Source organism: Antechinus flavipes, chromosome 3 (assembly GCF_016432865.1).
Source record: "Antechinus flavipes isolate AdamAnt ecotype Samford, QLD, Australia chromosome 3, AdamAnt_v2, whole genome shotgun sequence".
Lineage (NCBI taxonomy): Eukaryota > Metazoa > Chordata > Mammalia > Dasyuromorphia > Dasyuridae > Antechinus > Antechinus flavipes.
This window is the reverse complement of record NC_067400.1, coordinates 393,550,887-393,574,157: the sequence shown is the minus strand read 5'-3', so window position 1 is coordinate 393,574,157 and position 23,271 is coordinate 393,550,887. Positions and strand designations below refer to the sequence as shown.

General features: G+C 31.4%; 1 protein-coding gene across 1 annotated transcript in view; it reads right to left on the bottom strand.

Annotated features, from left to right (window-relative positions):
* TMEFF2 (transmembrane protein with EGF like and two follistatin like domains 2) overlaps positions 1-23,271 on the bottom strand; it is a 281,645-nt gene that overhangs the window by 256,956 nt on the left and 1,418 nt on the right. Inside the window, exons 2-4 of the mRNA XM_051985978.1 lie at positions 21,405-21,514; positions 10,483-10,612; positions 4,292-4,318 (exon numbers count right to left, since the gene is read on the bottom strand). Coding sequence (XP_051841938.1) covers positions 4,292-4,318; positions 10,483-10,612; positions 21,405-21,514 — 267 coding nt within the window. The remainder of the gene's footprint in view (positions 1-4,291; positions 4,319-10,482; positions 10,613-21,404; positions 21,515-23,271) is intronic.

Sequence of the window (23,271 nt, the reverse complement as noted above, 5' to 3'; positions counted from 1 at the left end):
CATTAGGACCATGATGGAGAGATGCATTTTGAATTAACTTCCAAAATTAAAACTTCCTAAATGTTTGCTAAGTGATGCATAATATTTAGATCCTTTCACAATTTAAAACTCTCCTTTTTATTATGGTATTAACAGAGATGAAGTAAAACTTTAAAATTATGGCATTTCAGAGATCATTAAGTTAAGCAAAGGACATCACATAATGTAGCTGTTCATTGTAAAATACTTTATGAAAACTAGCTTTCTAAGTCAGATCTTTGTAATTTCAGTTGCCTGGATAATTTAGCCCTTCCCATTCCAAATATTCCTTACTTTGTACAATATTAGTATACCCAAAGTATTTACATCATAATTCTACTGTATCTTTTAGAAAAGTCCTCAATCCTTATTATTTTATAAAATTATATTTACTAAAGCTACTGAGTATTATAACAAATATTTTAATTGTGAATGATTTTTTTTGCAACTATAACCATTCAATGCACATAATAAGTAATCAAGAAATTTCTTTGTGATGATTATTAAGAGGTTAAATACTGATTTCCTTTAATTTTACTTAGTTATTGAATCAACCAATAAAACCTCAGTGAATCCAGAAGCTTTATAATACATGACATAGAGGAAGATCTTCAAAGCTTTGTTCTTTTTAGTACCATTTTGAGAGGCGGGAAGAGGAAAGGGGTGGGGTTATCCTTCAGCCACCCACATAACTCTGGTTTTCAAGAGTAATACTACTTTAATACTAATTTCTACTGCAGTATCTGCTGCCTAAGAAAGCTTGTGGGTGGATAAGATGCTATTATTCTTCCTACACACACACACACACACACACACACACACACACACACACACACACACTCCTTTTCTCTCTGTCTCTTTCTCTCTTTGTCTCTGTCTCAAACACACACACACACACACACACACACACACACACATACACACACACACACTCTTTCCTACTAATAATATAAAATATCCAAACATTCATGTAAATGAAATGCAATTGCTATTCTTCGAAGCATCGTCCAAAATCATTCGGAATTTACTCCCCTATTCTGTCACATTTCTTGGTAAAAAAACAACACCCCCCCCAAAAAAAAAAAAAACCAACAACCAAAAAACACCTCATATCTGACAATTAATTGTAGTTCATTCTAAATGTTTCAGTCAGCACATAAGAGATCATTTGATACAAAATGTTTTGAACCAAACATTTCCTATTTTAATATGTAATAAGACAAGCAGTGCAGTTTATTATTTTCTAAATGGACAATATGTGTCATCTATGCTAATGAAATTCAATTTTCATCAAAAGGAATGAGCTATCACATTGGAAAACATCAATACATGAGATTTACATGAAACATCTACAACTCATTATTGCTTCATGCAAATTCTATGCATGCCTGCACATGTTCAGGTAATGTCCTATGTAAAACAATTTTTACAAACACGGATCACAATTTAACAGGCTCCCTTACCCATACAAATAAATAATTTTATATTTTTAAATTCCATAGAGAATTTGCTAGATTGATTAATATGCATTTGATAAAGATTTCACTTTCACATGACAATAAAAATTCCCCCTCAGTTGCAGAGAATTATAAATATTATGTGCTTATCAGTAGTGGTTTTAACAATTAAGAAAATCATCTAGTTCCATTTTAAATGCTAGAACAATGCTCCTCTCCCTTAAAAAAAGCTAAAAATATGGGAAAAGTTAAATTTGAACTGTTTTACCTCAGAATTATGTGTTTAAATTACAATATTTATCACATGCTAACTTTACCATTTAAACAAATTCACATCTATCTGTAGCTATTTAACTTGTATTAAAAATAACGAAGGGCTCAAAACAGCATTGGTTAGCTACATCTGCAAGTATGTGCACAGATACTCCTAATTTTTCCAAAACCCTGTGGGAAAAATGCTTCTTTTGGCTCAATCAAGAGTATCTAATTTATGAGATAACTATAATAACCCAACAACCTCAACTAATTTAATTATGTTCAATTAACTGAAAGGAACACAATATCACCCAACTGTTTCAATGCCCTACAAACACTGGCCCAATTTAAGAACTGATTAAAAAATACCATTAAAATATGGATATGGCACTCCCGATTATTCAATAAAGTGGGCTTCAAGATACGTAGGATTGTATTTTTTTTTTTTAGCTCATTCTACCCTAGGTTATAATATTCTGGATAGACTGTTTATCACTATCTTGTAATAAAATAATTTAAAAAACACAAGTTTTTCATGCTAAAATAGCATAGATGAGAGCGCACACATATTCATAATATATGTATATAAACTCATACACATTATATATGAAGATATGTTCTTTACCACTCTTTGCAATGAAATAATACTCTTTATATTTTCTGTATTTATACTGTGGTACATTTTTAAAAATTTTGTTTTGGTTCAGTCTTCAAATTAGAAATGAAAATAAAGAAACAGAAGAAGAAAAAAAAGAAACAAGAATTCATAATCACTTATATGAAGTAATATCGACTGAATGTAAACCATAAGCCATCTGCTTCTGATGAGAAAAGAGATGAAAGAAAAAAAAGAATAAAAAAATGATTTGAGATATAAACAAATTAAGGAATGCAGAAATAGACCGATGAATTAAGTTCCTATTCAAAAAAAAAATTCTGAATACATCAGTAGTACTAGTAAAATGTTTGGTTCACAAGTTTTTTTGTTTAAATGATCCTAGAAAATAATCAGGTTTTGTGGTAGAAATGGTAGAACAGGGCCGACACAATGTACTTGAAATTGAGTTGTCTACACAAGCATCAAACAGCTGGAAAACATACAGAATTTTGCATATAAACAACTTCCACAGGGAACATTTTCTAAATTGATCAATTTCTTAACATTTTAATGGTGAAACACCTAAGAGAAGAATTTTTTTATGGCTTCATTTGCTTTTCCAGCTCATGTTTTCGAAACCTCAAGGGAAGCTTTCTCAGGAGTGGTATATTAATCAGGGAGCAAAAATCTTTATCTTCTTAAAGATATTGAAAGATTGTGGCCTATAGCATATCATTTGATGTTGAAACTACATTTCATGCTCTAGTGACACTCACTCTTGACTAGAGGACTGTATTATAGCTTTTATGGAAAAAACTGTGCATTGTCTTTGATTTCACAAGATGAGGCGGTCTACTTCTCTACTTAGGTTACCAACTAAGCTTTAGATTATTTAAGACAGTTCTGTAGACCTTTCAAATACAATGTGCCAACAGATCTTATCTACTTCACAGATTCACTTTCTAAGCAGCTGTCTAGTCTCCCCATGGTCCTCTTCTACTTGTCTTTTGTCAAACTCGAATTCTGCTTTTAGCTTAAAATTATTTGGAAATCATGCTTTCTGTTGCTATGCAACATAAGGCAGAAATTCATTATCTTGGAAGAATGGTCATGCTCATAGCCACCATATTTTGTTTAAATCAGACACAGTATGATTCATGTTTCTTGCTCTTTCTATAAGCTTAATCCTAGTTGCCTTTCATCTGCAAAAACACCTTAAAACAGATTCAATAAATAAAATCTATGTTGAAAAATTCGATGGTCAAATTGAGTTTTAAGTCTTTTTAGCCTAACTTGATTTAATCCTGAATGTTTCTTAAAGATACAATAAAGTTTGAAAATAAGTTATGTTTTTGCAATTATGACCAATGCTAGGCCAAATTAAAAAAAAAAAAGATGTGATCTTCCTTTTCATTGATTAAAATTCTCGTTAAAAATGTTTTTATTTTTCACTTCATTTTTCTCATACAAAATATCTTTTAGTTTCATATTGTGGGTCAAAATATTTTTAATGAAACTTATTTAAAACTCAGACATTTTGACATGATTGACACCCATCAAAACAGAATGTTTTTTTTAAATGATGTTTCAAGAGCTTTCTCCAAAATTTTCTTAGGTATTGTCAATCACTTTTTGGAAATTTATATCAAGAAGCTTATCAATACTGAAAATCTGAGCAGGACTCTCCAAATAGAATGTATACAGACTTTCTTAAAATAAAACAATTAAAATATATTAATGACTAGAAATAGTAGATGGAGATAGAGTTTTTAGTATAGCTTGTAAATAATACAAAATAATTTGCATAAGATAAAAACTTACTTACTAATGATGTATATAATATTCATCATTGCCAAATATTCAGATTATTTTTTTTATAAATTATAAACAAGAAAAATATAACATATCCACTCAACAAACATGTATGTATAAAATTTCAGACTTATTATAAAGCAATTCCTACCTCCATCTCCAGATCCTGATCCTGCATCTGAAAAATAAGGAAATATGAATAAGTATAAAAATGATACTTTTTGCTTATTTTATGCCTATCTTAATAGCTAAAGATATTATGTCAATTGAGTAAATTATAGATATCTAGTATGATCACTTAATTTTTTAGGAGGATGAACTTGATTTTTCATTTCAAATACCTTAGGAAAAAAACTAATTTTTTTTGCTCTTATCAAATTTAATATCTCAAAAGTAAAAGTGCACCCAAATTTCAGATTCATCTTACATTTTCTAGGAAAAATCTTCTGTATTTATTTTTAATCGAATCAAATTCAGAATTAAACAGAAAATAAAAATTACAGTGAAAAGAGATGCTTGTAACAATCAGTGAGTTTCACAGATGTAACACTCTAAGGAATACAGCAGCAGAAGCACTTAATTGGCATTCCTATCCTTGTAAATTGGATGCATACAAAGAGAATAGCATTTAAAAATGAATATCTTCATATTAAGTTGCTAATACTTTTTACAAATATGTAAGTAATTATAGATGATATCTACTGAAGGAACTGAAATCACTTTTTTTCTTTATGAAGTCAATATAATGCTAAGCTCAGTTTTCCCCTTTGTACTAAGAATTGTTTTTTACTGGTTCATCAGGGAGAAATAGTACCTCTCTACTCCTCTTTTCTCACATATTATAACAAAGCAAAGCTTTTTATCTCTAGGAGCTATGTTTCCAGGTGCATTCACTAGATAATTGAACCCCATTCTTTGCCCCTTCACACCCCAAGTCAGAAGATTTGGATTCTGGCGAGAAATGGAGACTTCCACTACAGTTTTTGTTCTAGCTCTGATATCCTATTTGAGTTAGATATGCCCGAGGCTACAAAGTCATCCTTGCAAAGTGTCTGTCTGTTCCTATGTGAAAAGAAATAAGATATACCTTTCCTCTTATGCCTCTCAGCCCTTTTTGTACCTCCCTTTTCATTACAAAAATGTCCTTTTGCCATCCTTCCATTTTGGTAGTTACAGATTAAGGCAACTATTTTGATATGAACAACCACTTGTCCACTTGTTCTCCCTATGAAGTTGGCACTAGGGAACAATACCTACCTCAAAGGTCAACTTTGTTATATTTACTTTAGGCTATGTCAGAGAATTTATTTTGCCCTAGGAGGAATGAATACCCTATAGCATATTTTCAAGTTCTGTAATAATGATTAATCCACATTATATTGATTTTGTGAGTTACTTTTAGAATGAAATTCTAATGTACTTAGCTTAAAAATAAATAAGAATATTTGAATTACTATATTTTTAAAAATCGTAAGTATATTAAAATATATTAATATATTGGGAATTTTTAATGTACATGTATGTTTAAAGGGAAAAATGAAAAGCAAATCAAAATTTCATATTTAAAGCTAAGTTATCAATGGATTAGAAACCAACTAATAAAGTATTTCCATTTTATAGATAAAGAAACTAAGACTCAAAGGGAATGAATGACTTTTCCAATGTTATACATATGTTAATTAGTGGATTTTCAAAACAAGGTCTTTTGATCATCATAGTCACTTTTCACTTTTTGTTAGAATACTTTTTGTCAAGTAATATATATATACATATATATTTATATAGTGATATATATGTATATATATTTATATGTATGTATATATCAAAGCAGTATGATTACTTTGCCAGTAATATATATTTTTTAGACATAAAAGACTTCAATGACCCTTCTCATTTCTAGCTTGACCCAAATAACAAACATGGAAGGAGCAAATGCATTGGAGAAAATGATACTGAATGACCACATATCTCTATAAGATAGTTTTGGATGGCTAATCCCACTCAATCACGATAGTTATCCATTGATTGAAGACAATTCAATGTTTAACACAAGACTTCTCTTTTCACGCTAAATATTTTTAGTTTCCTTGACCAATCTTTATATAAAAGAATTTCAAGTCCTTCCATCACCTTAATTACTTTTTTTCTGACCATGTCACAGTTTGTCAATGCTCTTCCTAACCCTATTCATTCAGAATTGTTCATAATACTCCACGTGAGATGACCCTAAGATCTTTTTTTCTACCCACACTGTTATTTAGCCATATTCAATCACTATATAATCATGAAAGGTTTACTAAGTGTCAGGCCCTGTGCTAAGTGCTAGGGATACAAAGAAGGGCAAAAACCAGTTTGTCTTCGGGGAGATCATGCTCCAATGGGGGATGGCAACATGTAAATAAGTAGCTATAACTTTGACTCCTATATGCTTCCTTTATATTTGAGTGTGAATGTGTGAATTAGAGTGTGAAATAGAGTATATTAGAATGTGAATTAGAATATGAAATGTCAGACTTTACTAATAAGATGTTTCTCAATACAAAGGCAGATTTCTTTATAAATTCAATATTATGAAATAAATAGAAAGTTCCATCTTCTAGTAATGTATATTTCTCAGGATCACAGGTTGCAGCCTCCATTCGGTGTCAAAGAGAATTAGAAAATAAATGGCAAATTTAAAGAGTTGAGATTGGGATTCCATTTGGATATCAAAAGTCAGAACCCCAATTTATTTACAGTCAGACCTGGTTAATCTAAATCACTTTTATACCTCCATCATTATTCAGATTAAAAACCCTTCAGATTTACAAGTCAATGGAAGATACATTCTGCAAGACTGATTTACTAATTAAATCTTGTAGAAGTCTAGATGTGTTGATGAGCCAAGGATGGATCGCTCAATTGTGATTAAATTTTCTACTTGACTAAGTGTTTATTTTCATGGTATTATCAATACATCAGGGAACAGGGTATTAAGACTTGAAGAAAGTATGGGAATGAAAATGTATATGTTGATGACAGCTTGAAATTTAGCAAATAGGGAAATGACACTTGGCTAGCAAGTATCACTGGCCACATAAAAATCCCAGGACTTGTTTACATGCTCTGTTACCTTTAGATATGTCCTTCTCAGTGTCTCTTGCTTTATTTTTGCCTAGAAACTGGCAGCAAAGGCCCACTATCCTTTTCCTTTTTTTTCTAGTCTTAATGAATCATCACCCACTTATTTTCTTCTTAAGTATCTTGATTTCTTACCATTCTTTCTCCCATTATGTCCAGAAAAGTTTTCTAACCTTTCTCAATATAATTGACCCAACTTCCCAACCTTTTGGTTATAGGACCACAGGTCCTTTTGAATCTTTCCAACTGAGGAAGACCAATGCTTACTCATAATTCTCTTCTAACTTGTTTTATGACATTCATTCTTCAGTAGTGAGCAACCCTGATGGTTAACCAGAAATACTAACTTCATCAAATTAAAACCTAATTCTGACAAATGGTCATCCAGTCGTTGCTTAAAATTTCTAGTGATGGGGTCCCCATTAAGTGGCAGCTAGGTAGTATGGTGGGTAGAGTTAGGAAGAATTGAGTTCATATCTGGCCTCAGTTACTGTTGTTGATCTTGGACAAGTCACTTTACATTGTTTGCCTCAGTTTCCTCATCTGCAAAATGAGCTAGAGAATTCCAGTACTGTTGCCAAGAAAACCTGAAATGGAGTCACAAAGCTTCAGACATGAGTGAACAACAGAAACCCAATCACCTTGGCCATTCCACTTTTGTACTCACTTTTTTTAAAGGCTTGACTAAAGAGAATTTTCCTACAAGAAATCTTTCCTAGTTTCCCCTGTTTTTTAATCTTATCCCTGAAATTACTTTGTATTTATCTTGTACATATTAAATATTTGCTTCTCTGTATTTATGCTATTTCCTTCCATAGAATGTAAGCTTCTTTACTGTATTTATCTTTCTAGCACTTAGACCCACGCTTGGCACATATTAAGAATTAAGTCAATGCTATATTTATATTTATAGGACAAAGCTTACTTCATTTTTGTATTTGTATCCCTAGTGCTTGGCATAGAACCCAGAACATAAGTTGGTGTTTACTAAATGCTTGCTGAAATGAATTGATTTTGATGCTGTTGACTCATATTGAGTTTTTAAAATGACTAAAACAGCAGATCTCTTTTTAAAGGCAAACGGGTATCTAGCCATGTCATTTCCAACTTGTTTTTTGTCAAATGACTTATTTTTTTGTTCCCAAACATAAGAATTGGCATTTAGCCATATTAAAAGGCCTATCCCCATCTTTTCAAATCATAATTTGTATCCAGTATATTTGATCTCTTCCTCTGTTTCACCTACTAATTTGAGAACCACATTTCTCCAAATCATCAACAAAAAATGTTAAATAACAAAAAACCCATGGAGAAATCTCTGCATTGGAAATGTCCCTTCATGTTAATATTTAACCATTAATAAATATACTTTGGATTTTAATTATTAATTATTTTGCTTTTCAAAATAAAACATTCCCAACAAACACCTATGATATGCTATGATATACAAAAAAGTATTAATTGCTTAGGAAAAAGTTAAACCATGAAAATACGATACTAATATTGTATTTGATATGTGACCAGAGTTAACTGACAGACCACATTGATTTTATTTTTCTTGTTACATTTATTTTTATTTTGTCTATGTACCATTTCATAGAGGTTTCCATATCTCTCTGATCACTATGCTTTGGCTTCATTCATTCATACAGTTTGAATCTATCAACATTTCTCAATCTTGTACACAAGGATTAAGGACTTAATCAAATCCTTTACTAAGGATCTAGAGTATGTATAGCTATTGTATTCCTCTGAAATACTTTTTAAAGAAGGGAAGTGAAGTTTTCTATTATGATTTTTCTTGAGAAAGCTCTTCTGCCTCTTAACTATTCCTTTTTTCAGTGATAACTAGCTATCCTTTTAAGAAAATACTACAAAAGCTTGCAACAAATGAAAACTGAGAGTACTAGATTAGAATTTATGGAATCTACTTCCTTTCTCTTCTCCTTTTCTCTCTTTTTTAGTCTTCAGAGGTAAATTACCTGGGAGATGGGGCCAATCATATTTAGCCATACCAGTTTCACCTTGATGAATGTTATCATTATTATTATTTTTTGCTAATCCACAGTATTATAGGATCAAAGGGAGCTACAAAATAATGAGCAGCTTCCTTTGTATTTTCCTTTCTTTGCCACTATGACCACCTTCTACCTTCAACAAATAAACCCAATCCTTATTGTAAAAGTACATGTTATTTTAGATGAGTTTTTCCATAGAAAAAGACTTTTCCCTGCAGTACTTTTGCTAACACTGATTCTTAGACAAAGCCTGTTTTTTTATAGCATTATTATTTTTCTTTGAAAATAGTCAGATCACTCAATCTCTCAGAAAGTAGCACAACTCTCCTGAAAGACATGTATTTCCTAATAGTTGCAACAATCAGAGGGCACTGTGGTATATCAAGTAGTTTTTCCCACCCCATGTACTTTTCTTATTGACTCTTTCATCCTAACTAAAAAAAAAGTCTACTTCAATTTGAAGATTTCCTTCAACAACAAAAGCTTTCTCATTCTCTTCTTAAGTTAACTTTTTTCCACCTATATTATTGGTCTGCATTAATAAAATGACAACACACAAAAGGACAACAGGAATAGCTTTGGCACATATTAAATCAGATTTCCTATTCATTTTCTTTTCTGTAAACTAGGGACAATATAAGAAAAATAGTTTGTAGCCTTTAAGGTTAACTGAGCCAGGAAAGACAGATGACTTCAGAAATAATGTCTATCACCAACATATCCTTCAAAAGATTCTGCCCCCAAATGAGAATCACATTGTGTGAACTTGAGAAAACAAGCCACACCTTCAATTGAGTCCATTTTTAAGAAGCTTCCATGATATGCAATTTTTTAAAATTCCATTTCTTTCATTTGACATAATGCTATTGTTCTAAACAGAAAAGATCTGAAACAATTCCTTTCTGTATGTCTGGCATGTGGCCAGTCCATCCAGGTTTCTAATTATATGTAATTTCTTCTCATCTGTCTGAAGTTCATAAAATGCTGTATAACATATGTATTAAAATACAACTATGACAAATTTCTTGCTTCAGCCAGATTTTACACACACAAACACACACACACACACACAGATTAAAGATGTACGGAGTCATTAACCACAAAGCAAAGCAAAAATATCAATTTCATTTGGAGCCAACATAACTGAAAAACCAAAAATGCACTCATGACATGCAGTTTTAGGTCACTTTCTGAGTATACACACCTGTGGCACATGACCCCTCTGACGCCACAAGTATTTCACTCTGCTGTTTGCAGGCTGCCTGTCTCAAGTAGCACTCATTTTGATAGGTATCCCCATTGGAACCACACACCGGCACGTAGTCACTGTTACACTGAAGAATATTAAAAAAAAAAAAAAAGGTTAGAAAGCAATGTGGTTTCTGAGATAAACACAATTTTATACAGCCAGTTAAAAACAAAGATATCTACCACCTTTTACAAGTAAGCAATACTTTGGGGTGATTTTATTGATATCAAATAATTTTAATGTTTTAAGAAACAGCTCTTAATTGCAAAAAGAATATCCATTGTTTCAACAATTATTAATTAAGCAAATTTAGGTACTATATCAGGTGATGGGAGAGATCTAAAGAGAAAAAAAAATAGGACATGGTCTCCTGTCCTCAGAAAATCTCAGAATACAGTGGGGAACAGGTGGGGGGAAATATGACATATAGAGAAATAATTATCATATAAAATAAAAAAGTGTTATTAGAAAGTTACAAACACAGTTTTATGAAAATGTGGATGAGAGAGAGATCAATTCTCAAAAAGTGGATCACAGGATTATAGATTTAAAACTGGGAAGGATTTTGATAACCAGCTATCTCATTTTATACTTCAGATAACCAAGGCTCCATTAAGTGAAGTGATTTGCTCAAAGTCACACAAGTTAGTGAATATCTGGAGTAGAACTAGAACCCATATCTTCATTACCTCTTAGAAGGGGTTGCAATTCAGTTGAATCTTAAAAAATGGGTGGCATTTTAATAGCTAGAAATCATCACTGGAAAATAAGATGCATGACTATATGCATATTATTTTTATTATCAAACCAAAACTATTTAGTGATAATATTTGATTCAGTTAAACTTAATTCAGTAGGAAAAAAATAATTGATTTAAATCGACCAGTCAATTCAGGCAAGGTGAATGGGCAGAGAGCTTGAAGTAGATATAGATAAAAAAAATTAGGTTCATTTTCTAGTCAGTTAAAAAGAATCTATTAAATGATTTCTATGTGCCAGTTACTGTACTAAGCACTGCATTGGGAATATAAGGAAAGTAAAAAAAATCATGCGGTGATAAGAGCACTAGATTTGCTTTCAGAAGAACGGTTTGTATTCCAGCTTTGCAACTTCATACATTTTATAATGGATAGAGATGCATTTGGAGGTTATGAAGACATGAATTCAAATCCAGCCTATGATATTTGTGGCTAGGTAACCATGAATAAATCACTAAACCTGTGTCATTTTTCCCTTTTCTAAAAATTAGAAGTATAATCCTTATAATACTCCTCTCATAATATTATCATGATGGCAAAAAAGAGTAAGTGCTTTCCAAACATGAAACTATCATGGAAATGAAAATTAATTATTATTTATAATTATTACATATATACCTCTGTAGGCAGATCATTTCAAATCTCTTCCTTAACCATAAATGAGTTGGATTACATTAGAAGTTCTTCAAATTTTTGTGATATCTGTAGTGGTCTAGTGAGGACTATGGACTGAATGAACCCTTCTCAGAATGATGCTTTTAAATGCATGAAACAATAATAGGATCACAAAGGAAGCTGATTATATCTTTTTTTTTTTTTTTTTTTTTTTTTAGAAATTCATAGATCCCAGATTAAGATCCCTGTTAAATGCTCTCTAAAGTCTCTTTCAGTTTTAATCTCATAATTGCTTTTTATCTGCTATAATGCTCAGCTGGGAGAAGGAGAGAGGAAGGGAAGAGAAAGAGAGAGAGACACAGAGAGATAGAGAGATGGAGACAGAGATAGAGACACACACATTGAGAGAGATAGAGACAGAGAAACAGAGACAAAGACAGAGACAGAGAAAGAGAGAGAATTATCTTTCCAAGTTTAAAGTGAAAAGCATTTAGTAAAAATCTGAAAACTTCATTTCAATTTTTTTAGACAATACTAAACATCTTAAGCATTTTTTATTATAAACTTAATAATCAACAAAGTTAAAGATTTTAAGATTCAAAAAACAGGTAAGAGGATTTTATATAATAAATGGTGAACTTGTATTATGTAACATTTTGTATATATATTCACACGTACACATACATGCATGAATATTTAATTTAACAAGATAGTAACAAAACTCATGCTGTCAATAGCTAAACATTTTCCAAGTATTCAAATATTTATTACTATTGAACTAAAATTTATGATAATTACATGTTCTACATTTCTTTGGTAAAACATTGTGTAGCTATGATGTAGTCAGTAGACTGCACAATATGGCGAAAAAAATGGATACCAGGTGACTTGAGTTAAAGAGCCCAATTTGGGAGCTTTTCTAGTTGTTTGAACATGAGCATATAATATAATCTCTCTGAGACTCAGTCTCTTCATGAGTCTTGGTATATTTCAAAACATCATAAAAAGTAAGGTATGGCATTTTAAGGAACATGAGATCAATTAAAACATAACTCAGTATTCCAAATTACTAAATGAATATATTCTGTGAAAAAGAAATATTACCTATTTACTTATTTATAAAAAAAAAAAGTCCCAAGGGGCAGCTAGATGGCACAGTGTATAGAGCACTGGCCCTGGAGTCAGGAGAAACTAGTTTCAAATCTGGTCTCAGATAATATTTATTAGCTGTGTGACCCTGGTTATGTCACTTAATTCTGACTGCTTGACCCCCATTTTTTTTTAAAGTTTTAGTTGTTGTTTGCTTGTTTTTTCTTCTCATTATTTTTTTCCTTTTTGTTCTGATTTTACTTGTGCAGCATAATAAATGTGGAAATATGTTTAGAGAATTGCACATTTAGCTTATATTGGATTATTCACTATCTAAGGGAGAGGGGAGGTGGGGACAAAAATTTAGAACATAAGGTTCTGCAAGGGTAGATATTGAAACCTTTCTTTGCATGTATTTTGAAAAATAAATAGCTATTATTTAAAAAAAGAAAAAAAGCCCCCCCCCACCTTTTGATAGTGGAAATTAGGCAGCCTACAGGGCATTATTATCATAAATAATCACACTCGGAGGTATTTGAAATACTTGGCTGTGTCTTATACCTGCTAATTATACCAGGGATGTGATTATCCCATGATTAGAACACTACTGATATGCCTCATTATTTAACTATAACAAATATAATGATCAAGATTATTATTTACATATGAATCCTTGTTTAAACTAAGATGAAATTTTAAAAGAATTTTAAAAATACTCTGAATATTATTTTTACCTTCAAGCATCTGAACATTTAATGCAATGTCAATACACATAACATGTAAAATAAATGAAGAATATACTTATGAGAAATTTGTAATCTGTTCATATAAAAAAATTAAGACATAATTTCAATTTAGCAAACTTTAATACAAAATAAGCAATATAAATATGCACAATAACTGGGTAGAGGGATCATTTGGACCAAAATGATATTTCTCCTTATAGTATATTTCTTTGGAAATCAGGATTCATAATCAAAATTTTGCTGTAGTTACTCTCATTCAGTGTTATAAGAAAGCTAGATATTTCAGTAGATAGAATCCTGAATTTGGAGTCAAGAACACTTGAATTTATATATGGTCTCAGATATATACAATCATTTCTGTGATCCTGGCAAGTCACTTTAACCATTTTTATCTGAACTAGGTATAACAATAGCATCTACTTCCCTGGGTTGTTGTGTGAATAGTTAGCACAATGCCTGATAAATAGAAGGTTCTTAAAAAGGCTTTCTTACTTCCTCTGTCCCTCCCTCCCTTCCTCTCTCCTTCCTTTCTTCTTTCTTCTTTTCCTTCCTTCCTTCCTTCTTTCTTTCTTTCTTTCCTTCCTTCCTTCCTTCCTTCCTTCCTTCCTTCCTTCCTTCCTTCCTTCCTTCCTTCCTTCCTTCCTTCTTCCTTCCTTCCTTCCTTCCTTCCTTCCTTCCTTCCTTCCTTCCTTTCTTCTTTCTTCCTTCCTTCCTTCCTTCTTTCTTTCCTTCCTTCCTTCCTTCCTTCCTTCTTAGCTGCTTTCCTTACTTTCCCTACCTATCTTCTTTCCTTCATGTTAAGAATTTGCTACTCTGCAATATAGAATTTCAGAGTAACTCCTCAAAGAAATTCATAGAAAGGTACAACTAATATAACAGCTAACTTTTAAGGTAGCAAAATATCTTTCTCCTATGATGTCTGGCCATGTAAATTAAAATAGAAATAAAAAATTTTCTTTTCAAGTTACAATCTATTTATTGTAATACATCCTCTAAAAGAGATCTTCTTTCATTGTGTTCACACTGATGATCAGAATTTGTTTGGTTCTATATTTAGGCTTATAAATTGTTATAAACCAGGTTTATTGAAAGAAAAGGCCAAATGGTAAAAACAATTATTTTTGTATAATCCTACCATTATTATATCTGTTTCAGATCTGATACTATTAAGGCTTTATGTAGGAGAAAGCACAGTGATAAACTAATCTACCGGTTCTATATGTGGCTCTGAACTCTCTGAAGGATTAAGAATATTGGAAAGCGACTCTTCTACATCCCTATCTTTTAACTCTTTCTTTTTTTAATTTAAGAATCATTTTATAATAAAGGTCACAGAGCCACAGGAAAAGAAGTAGTCTGCATTTGAATGTGTATGTGAAGTTTTATATGCCATACTCTAGTAGAAATCTTGCTAAACTGGAGATTATACAGAGGATGGTGATCAAGGCCTTGATGATGAAGGGTCTTGAGATCATGTGATATAAAAAATCTTACTAAGCTACAAAAGAGAAGATTTTGGGAGGGTTGTGAGAAAGAGTGGTAGTCATCAATTTTTTTTCCAAAGGTTGTCCTGTGATAGAGGAAATGAATTTGGTCTATATGGAGACAAAGGGCAGAGCTAGATTTCAAATAATAAGGCAATAAATTTAATCTATACGTAAAGAAAAAAAAGTTGATTTTTTTAAAAAGTTGAATGAATTGCCCCTGGATATGATAAATCAATTTTTTAGATCTTCAAGAAGAGGCTGGATGATTATTTATCAGGGATGATATACAGCAAACTATTGTTCAATCAGGCACAAGTTGGCAACTGTGGATATTAATGTCCCTTTAAATTCCCATATTATATAATTCCATAAGAAAGCCAGGCATGCACATAAGTTTTCTGATTCCAAGCTAGGAAGAAACTTAAGAAAGAGAGGCAATAGATGATCCCCAGGAGTTAAACAGCACCCTTTAAATCTCACAGTGGCAAATGAGTTTGGAGTGGGAGAGATAGGGGAGGAGATAGCAACAGGATGGATGGAACTGCTCTTATTCATATATAGTTCTTAATCTCCAAGTCTGATTATAATATTTTATCAAATAGATTTTGATACAATATTTGCATTATAGATGACCTATAGTTCCATGGTTGACTTTTCCTACCAATTTCAACAGATTGAAGTACAGTAGAGCTTATGTGGGGGAAGGGCTATTTATCTTTTTCTAAGTTCTGGAGCACGACATCTAGGTAAATAGATAAAACACCATATGCCTTTTTTGAGTAATAAAAGACAAATATGAATTGTGCTAAAAGCCCATGCTGCCAAGTTCCTTGTGAAGACAAAAGAAAGATTTGTATGGAGAAGAAAGAAATTTGGATTAGATTATTATCACAATTTTTTTGCACTTAATAATTCACTTCATTTATAATCATTTATATGAGTATCAGAAAAAATGATCATGGGTCAAACATCTGAGGTAGAAGATTGGGTAGACCTTGTTTCTTTTTATTGATTAAATTTAACATTTAGAATTGTAGCGATTTCAGTGCCTAAAGCAGGGGTTATTAACTTGGGGCTAATAACAAATCCCTTAATGGTCAGTGAATATTTTTCTGGGAGACTGTGAATTTTTAACATTTTAAGAATTATTTTAATATGGTTGATTTCCTTTTTAAATTATATTTTCTTTGATACACTTAAGGCATTTTTTAAAGAAGGACTACAAATTGTCAAAGGGGTTCATGACACACTAAAATATTAAAAAGTCATGACCTAAAGAGATCTTAAAGGTCATATAGTGAAACATTATCATTTTTACAGATGAGGAACCAGAGACCCAGAGAGCCACAATTACTTTCTCAAAAACGCAAAAGGAGTGGGTGGCAAAGGTAGATCTAAAATCCTAATATCCTAATTCTTATTTCAATCATATTATGCTGTCCTGAAAATATGTGACCTTGAATAAATTGCTCAACAATTAAGTATTTCACAACTGTGTGCCCTCAGTTTCTCTTTTTAAAATGGGGAGACTTCTACTTGTTAATTTCTCAAGGAAATTTTAGAAATTAATGAAGCCATGTTTTCCAACTCTTTGAAAATCTTAAGTGAATACATTTCTCTTTAATGGGGTTTACTTTAAATAGCACACTTACATATCATATAGTTACTTTTGAAATATAATTCTTTAAAGAAAAACCACCCCCAAAAATAAGAAAAAAAGATTGGTATGAATTTCTCCCACTTGTAAACAGCAGAGTTGCTATCATTAAATATGTCAAAATTACTTTACGAGTTTCTTTCCTTAACCCTGTGAATTTACCAATAACTCAAAGTCTTTTGAAATAAAATATAATTTTCTTAGAATGTTTTTCATCAACTGTCTGCTAGATTTTTCCTTATTCAATTTCCCTAATTATTACTTTAATAGGTGAAAGTAGAGGAAGCAAAGTCAAGAAAGGAAGAATAAATTAAATGACATCCAAACATATGGTGGCATTTGTTCTTCTTCAAATAAAAACATAATTTGCATGGGAGAGAGACATTTTAAATGGGTTATTGTTCATATAGCTAGACAAGCATTCTTTCAGTTTGTTTTTTCCAAACTATTAATATTTGTTCAAATTAACTACTTAGATAAGGTACTCAGCAAGTTTTGTATATCTCAGGATCTTATATCTCTCAGTTGTCAAAAACTCAAATAAATAATGACTTAGTATGTTCCTACTATGTTTTTATTCCAGTGTAGGAAGCAGGAGAAATTCTGCCTGGCCATTGTATCCTGTCATCTTACATTTTAAATTTATTAATTCCTTGAGCATTTAAACAAAATGACATAATTCTGCCAAGATTATCAGAAAAATCCGCCTTTAAATGTGAAATAGTATATAGAACTCAAATATAGGTTGTTGAATGGAAATATTTAGCATCCTAAGTTGTGAAAATATTTAAATTAACTTCAAATCAAATGACAGTTGAGAGGATAATTTCTACTCTGACAGCATCAGAGAAGGATAGAGTTATATGCTTAGTGACAATTGGGGGTAAACATGATTTGTTCGCAGTTGATGATGCTAGTTTTTTTTTTTTTCCCTATAAACTATATTTTCTAATATGAGACTGACCGGTGTGTTCAGTTATAGTTCAATCATATTCAACTTTTTGTGCACCATTCAGTCTTTTCTTGGCAAAGATATTAGAGTGATTTGCCATTTCTTTCTCCAGCTTATTTTACAGGTAATGAAACTGAGGCAAACAAGATTAAGTGACTTGCCTAGGGTCACACATCTGAGTTCTTTATCTGAAGCCAGATTTAAACTCAAGAAGGTAAATCTTCTTGACTCCAGGTCTGGCCCTCTCTCCATGGTACTGCTTAGTAGCCTTATAGAAAAACATATATTATATTCAAAACCCCTCTGCATTTGCACTAACATACTTCAAATTGCGTTTTAAATGCAAGATTATCAGCTTTAGTAAGTTATACAGAATGTGCAAATAGTTAAGGTTCTATCTTCTCGTTAAAAATAATTTTACTGTTTTTATTTTATTAATTTTTTTTATTTAACTGGCATAGGGAGGTCTCTATTAAAGAACCCTCCTCTAAGTGATTTATCCAGTCATCTAGGCAGTCTGTGTTAGAGGCAGAATCTGAACCCAGATCTTACTGGCTTAATTTTGAGGAAACTCTCTATCCACTATCCTATGTAGCTTCCCTTTAAATTGCATTAGTTATTCAAATTATTTTTGAGACCTAGTTTATAATCAGAAATGTTGAGCTTGCTTTGATAATGAAATGGAATATGTATTTATTAAGTATTTAACTAAATGCCAGACATTAAGCTACATGTGAGTTGAAGATTCCAATGAAATATGTCCACAATAATGCTTTGAGCAGGATATTCTTTTTGTACTTATTCAATTGATTTTTCTTTGAAATCTTTCTTCTGGTCAGTAATGTTATAGTAATTATCCTATTAGAAAGAAAGATTTGTACTCATATTAAAAAACAAACAAAAACTAACTAGGGGAAAATTATAACCATAACAACCAGGTCTCAGAGGAATGATGAAAGAAAACAAGCATTTATTAAAGGCCTACTATGTGCTGGTCACTGTGCTAAGCCTTTTACAAATATTATTTTATTTGTTCCTCTCAACAGTCATAGAAGGTAGGTACTATAATTATTCCCATTTTGCAATTGAGGAAATGGAGGCAGATAGATATTAAGTCATTTGCTCAGTTTCATAAAGCTACTAAGTATCAAAATTGGCTAGCCAGAAGTTTTAAATAGTATAATGGAAAATAAATTTTTATCCTTTACTTTGGATGATAGAGTAGGAACAAAAAAACATAAATTAATTACATCCAAGAGAAGTCTTAAAATAATAAAAATGAATAGATAACAATGGAATTTGAAACGACACAAGCATAGCTTAAAATATTTCTCATCTTATCTGTATGAAGTATTTTAATCTTGATCACTACATTATTTTTGCCATGCTATAATACTAGCTTGGGGCTGGATCTATATTTTCACCTCCAGAGCTGTTTCCTCTTTTCAGAATGACCTCTGATCATAGCACAAGCAATAAATAGAATTTCCATGAAGAAAACTTGAAAAAATACAAGCACCAAAAGATGTCAAATTACATTTTGATTATAAATTCAATTTTATCAATCAAAAGTAAAATCTTTCTCCCAATTATATTAAATTAGGAACAAAAATGATGGAATGACCAATAGTTATAAAACAATACAAAAAATGAACCTAAGCTTCTGTTTTATTTAAATCCCTTAATTAATATTTATACTAGCTCATCAAATATTATTCTCAGCAACATAGTTTACATTCACATGACCTCCCTAGAATGAAGAACTATTCTACATTCTATTTTATTAAAGCTTATCCATTTATAGATTCCCTAGATGCTCTCTTTCTTCAGATAAAGAACTCTGACTATAAAGTATGTTAGTCCAGATTCATTTTCTACAGCTTATTAGTCAACTCTTAATTACCTATGACTGCTACAGGATCAAAATATGAGTACCCCAAACAAAAAGGGAGAAAAAAAGGATAAAGCCACTTCCTAGCCATTGACTTTTTCAAAGCTTTTAAAATAAATTAACCTATTCTGGGATGTTAGAAAAGGAAAATCTCTGTCTCTCCCTCTCATGTAGATTATTGAAAGAAACTAAATAAGTGGTATTGACTGGTATGATATCTCAGGGATTATATGCATTATATGTACCCACTTATTGATGACCAATATTATTATTGATTTCTCTTCTACTATATTATTGTGTAAATGTCACTGGCCTGGTTTCAACAGTACTTGCCCACCAGGAGGTGGTGCACTTTGCAAATATCAATAGTTATAGTGTGTACTTTTTTGGAGGAAAAAAAGCTTTTAGTCTATTTGAATGTCATTTTGATTACAATTAAGTATACAATCTCTTAATGTTTCTTAAATATAAAATGAATTAAATTAGAAAACACTTTGCTTCAGCAATCGCAATACTAGACAATGTGTTGTCTAGTATTAAGAAAGCTAAACTAAGTTTTTGTTCTAAACATGGGTTATCTGACACTCTTACTATCCTATAGGAATTACTTTCCTCATCTAAAAAATGAGGATGTTGAGCTAAAACAGGGTTTCGGTACCTTCTAAAATGTTATAATGTTCTATGAATTTGTACTTAATCCCTTTTAAGTTCTTGATTTTTCTCTATTCAAGTTATTTTTATTTTATTTTTCATTTTTTGCAACCTTGGAAGTTTTTTAAAACTTTAATTCATCTATTTGTGCTTATGTCATAGCAAGTTTGAGGGCAGCTTTTGAATATGTTAAAATACCAGAGTTCCCTAAAAAAAAAGCAGGGTTGTTTAAGTGACTGCAATCTGTCTGTCTATCTATCTATCTATCTATCTATCTATCTATCTATCTATCTATCATCTATCTACCTACTGCTTGAACTTAAGTGTATATCTAAATATATGTGTACATACATATATACATGTAAACATAAAAATCTTAATAGCAAAATTAGATAGTATAATTGATATGGACACCAAAAATTGTAAAATTATTGCAAATACCACTAAGAATTTAGTGCATCCACCTTTCAACATTTTGACTTGGAGCATTAGGCAAAGTATAGCTCTTTTCTCTTGGGAAATCTGTGCCCTTTTAGAGTCCCTGTAGTTAGCATTAATTGAATGAAATTCTACGTACAAAAGATTAAAACATTTTAGAAAGTTTTTGATAAGGGACAATTTGCTTCAAAAACAGAATGCTTAATAAATTGTTAAAAGCACTTTTTAAGAAATATTGAAAGCAAATTGACTACCACCAGATGAAAGATCTGGGACAATGAAAGCTGAGGACACTAAGCCATTTTGGGATCACATAAGACTAGATAAAAAGGTACAGAAGCTTAATCTTACTTTAATATCATAGGAGCAAAAGCCCAATCTTTGTATCTAAGTGGACATTTATATCTCCAACAACTGCATTTACCCCCTTAGAGATTTACATCTTCTTGACATCAGCTGGCTCTCCTCCTAGCTTTTCTACTTGTGCCAAATTTCCCTCTAATATGTAGAATTATAAGTACTAGGTTGTAAAAGAAGAGCTCTACTTTGAATTACATTGATGAATTAAAGAATGAAAATACCAGATTTCTTACCTTGAACTGACAGACACAAGTCACACTGTCTCCGATTCTTAAGCACTCCCCATCAAATTTACAGGTATTGGTGTCACAAAGAAAGAGATCATTTTCTCTGTCATCATAACCTCAAATTTAAAGAGAACAACATTCAAATTCAGTCATGAAAAAAATACTGTGATAACTTTTAAAATAATAAAAAAATGTCATTTTAAGGCTTTAAAAAAGTTCCTGCCCCACCTCCACCACTGGCATATAATATACAAAGGATATCTACCATACAAAAATTTGACTTCAATTATTAATATTACTTTCTTTCTATATTCTATTTCTCTTTATTTATCTACTTTGATGTCCAATTATGTTTTTGGGCTGGAAGAGAAGATAGAAAAATCATACTTATTCCTTTGCCCTATCATTTCTAAATTAAGTAGACTTAAAAGTCTATAGTTTTGGTGAAGGTTAGTCTTTTGATTCAAGGTCTTAAACAACTCCTTCTTTGGAATTCCTCCAGACAATGAGGAAACAAAGCCCCAATAATAAAGATAAACAGGCACAGTGTTTTCTGTGATGGTCTGTCTCATTCAAATGAAGATTGATTACCTCTAAGTTAACAGGAGAGGTGCCAGGTTCTTCACAAGCTGCTGAGAAAACCAGCTCCTTCTCTTTAGTTCCTATAGATATACTAACTGATCTGGCTAAAGATGCAGGTCTTGATTGCCAACACCAATTCCGTATTTAAGCTAGTTGTTATTCCATTTCAACATTATAGTTAGACATTAAACAAAACAATTATATTAGACTTCAGACGCATTAAGAGTGAAGCCCATTGATTTTTTTTTTTTAAGGTTGTTTAGTGCTCCTATAATGTTATGGATTAAAAGTGAAAAGGCAAGTGCATAATGGAACTTATTCTTTCAAGAATTACAATTAGATATATCTAGTACAAAGAGAAGTTAAAGGGAATACTTCCAAGATTTGTTCAAATGCTTTATTTAGACATTGATAAAATAGCACAAAGGCATGGCTTGCTGACCCAAATGTCAGACCTCAGTAAAGGTCAAATTTACTTTATGAATGGTAAATTATCATGAAAATCCTATTCTTTTTTTAGATGTTGGTTTTTACATCAGTAATAACTAACTATCCTCAATTCTTTCAGACTCTAGGTTTCAGTTACTAATCTTCTCTCAGCTGTTGACATACTAACTACTAAAGCCAAATTCTTCTAGGAACAGGACTTTACTAAGATGTAAAGACATAGTTACACTTAATGTTGATATGAAAATTAAAATATGCATTTATTAAAATGAAATGCAATTAAGCATTCAGAAATATACTATATACTATATATACTATAGCACTGGGTTTACAATGTCTTTGAAATAACATGATAAGATATATAATAATGCTGGAATCCTTAAAGTATAAAGCAGGTTTATGAGTGTAGTAACTTCTAATCCTAGGCTTTTCCTTACTTAATTGGTAAGTATCATTAGGAATTTAGTGTAAAAAGGAGGAAAGGAACATAATTAAACCCCAGCTAACCAACTGAAGTACCAGCACAAGGATGATTTTCTTTTGGGTCTTTCTCTCTGCCTTACTTGTAGCATTTATTCCTTGCATCTCTCTCTCTCTCTCTCTCTCTCTCTCTCTCTCTCTCTCTCTCTCTCTCTCTCTCTCTCTCTCTCTCTCTCCCCCCTCCTTGTATGTGAGAAATGCAAGTCTAAGAGACACACAATATATTTATTCTCTTAACTTCCCTCTGGCACCTACAGGTTTCTGAGTGTGTGTGTGTGTAAAATATATATATATATATATATATATATTATAAAATGTGTTATATAGATATAATGTGTTATATAGATATAATGTGTTTATATAT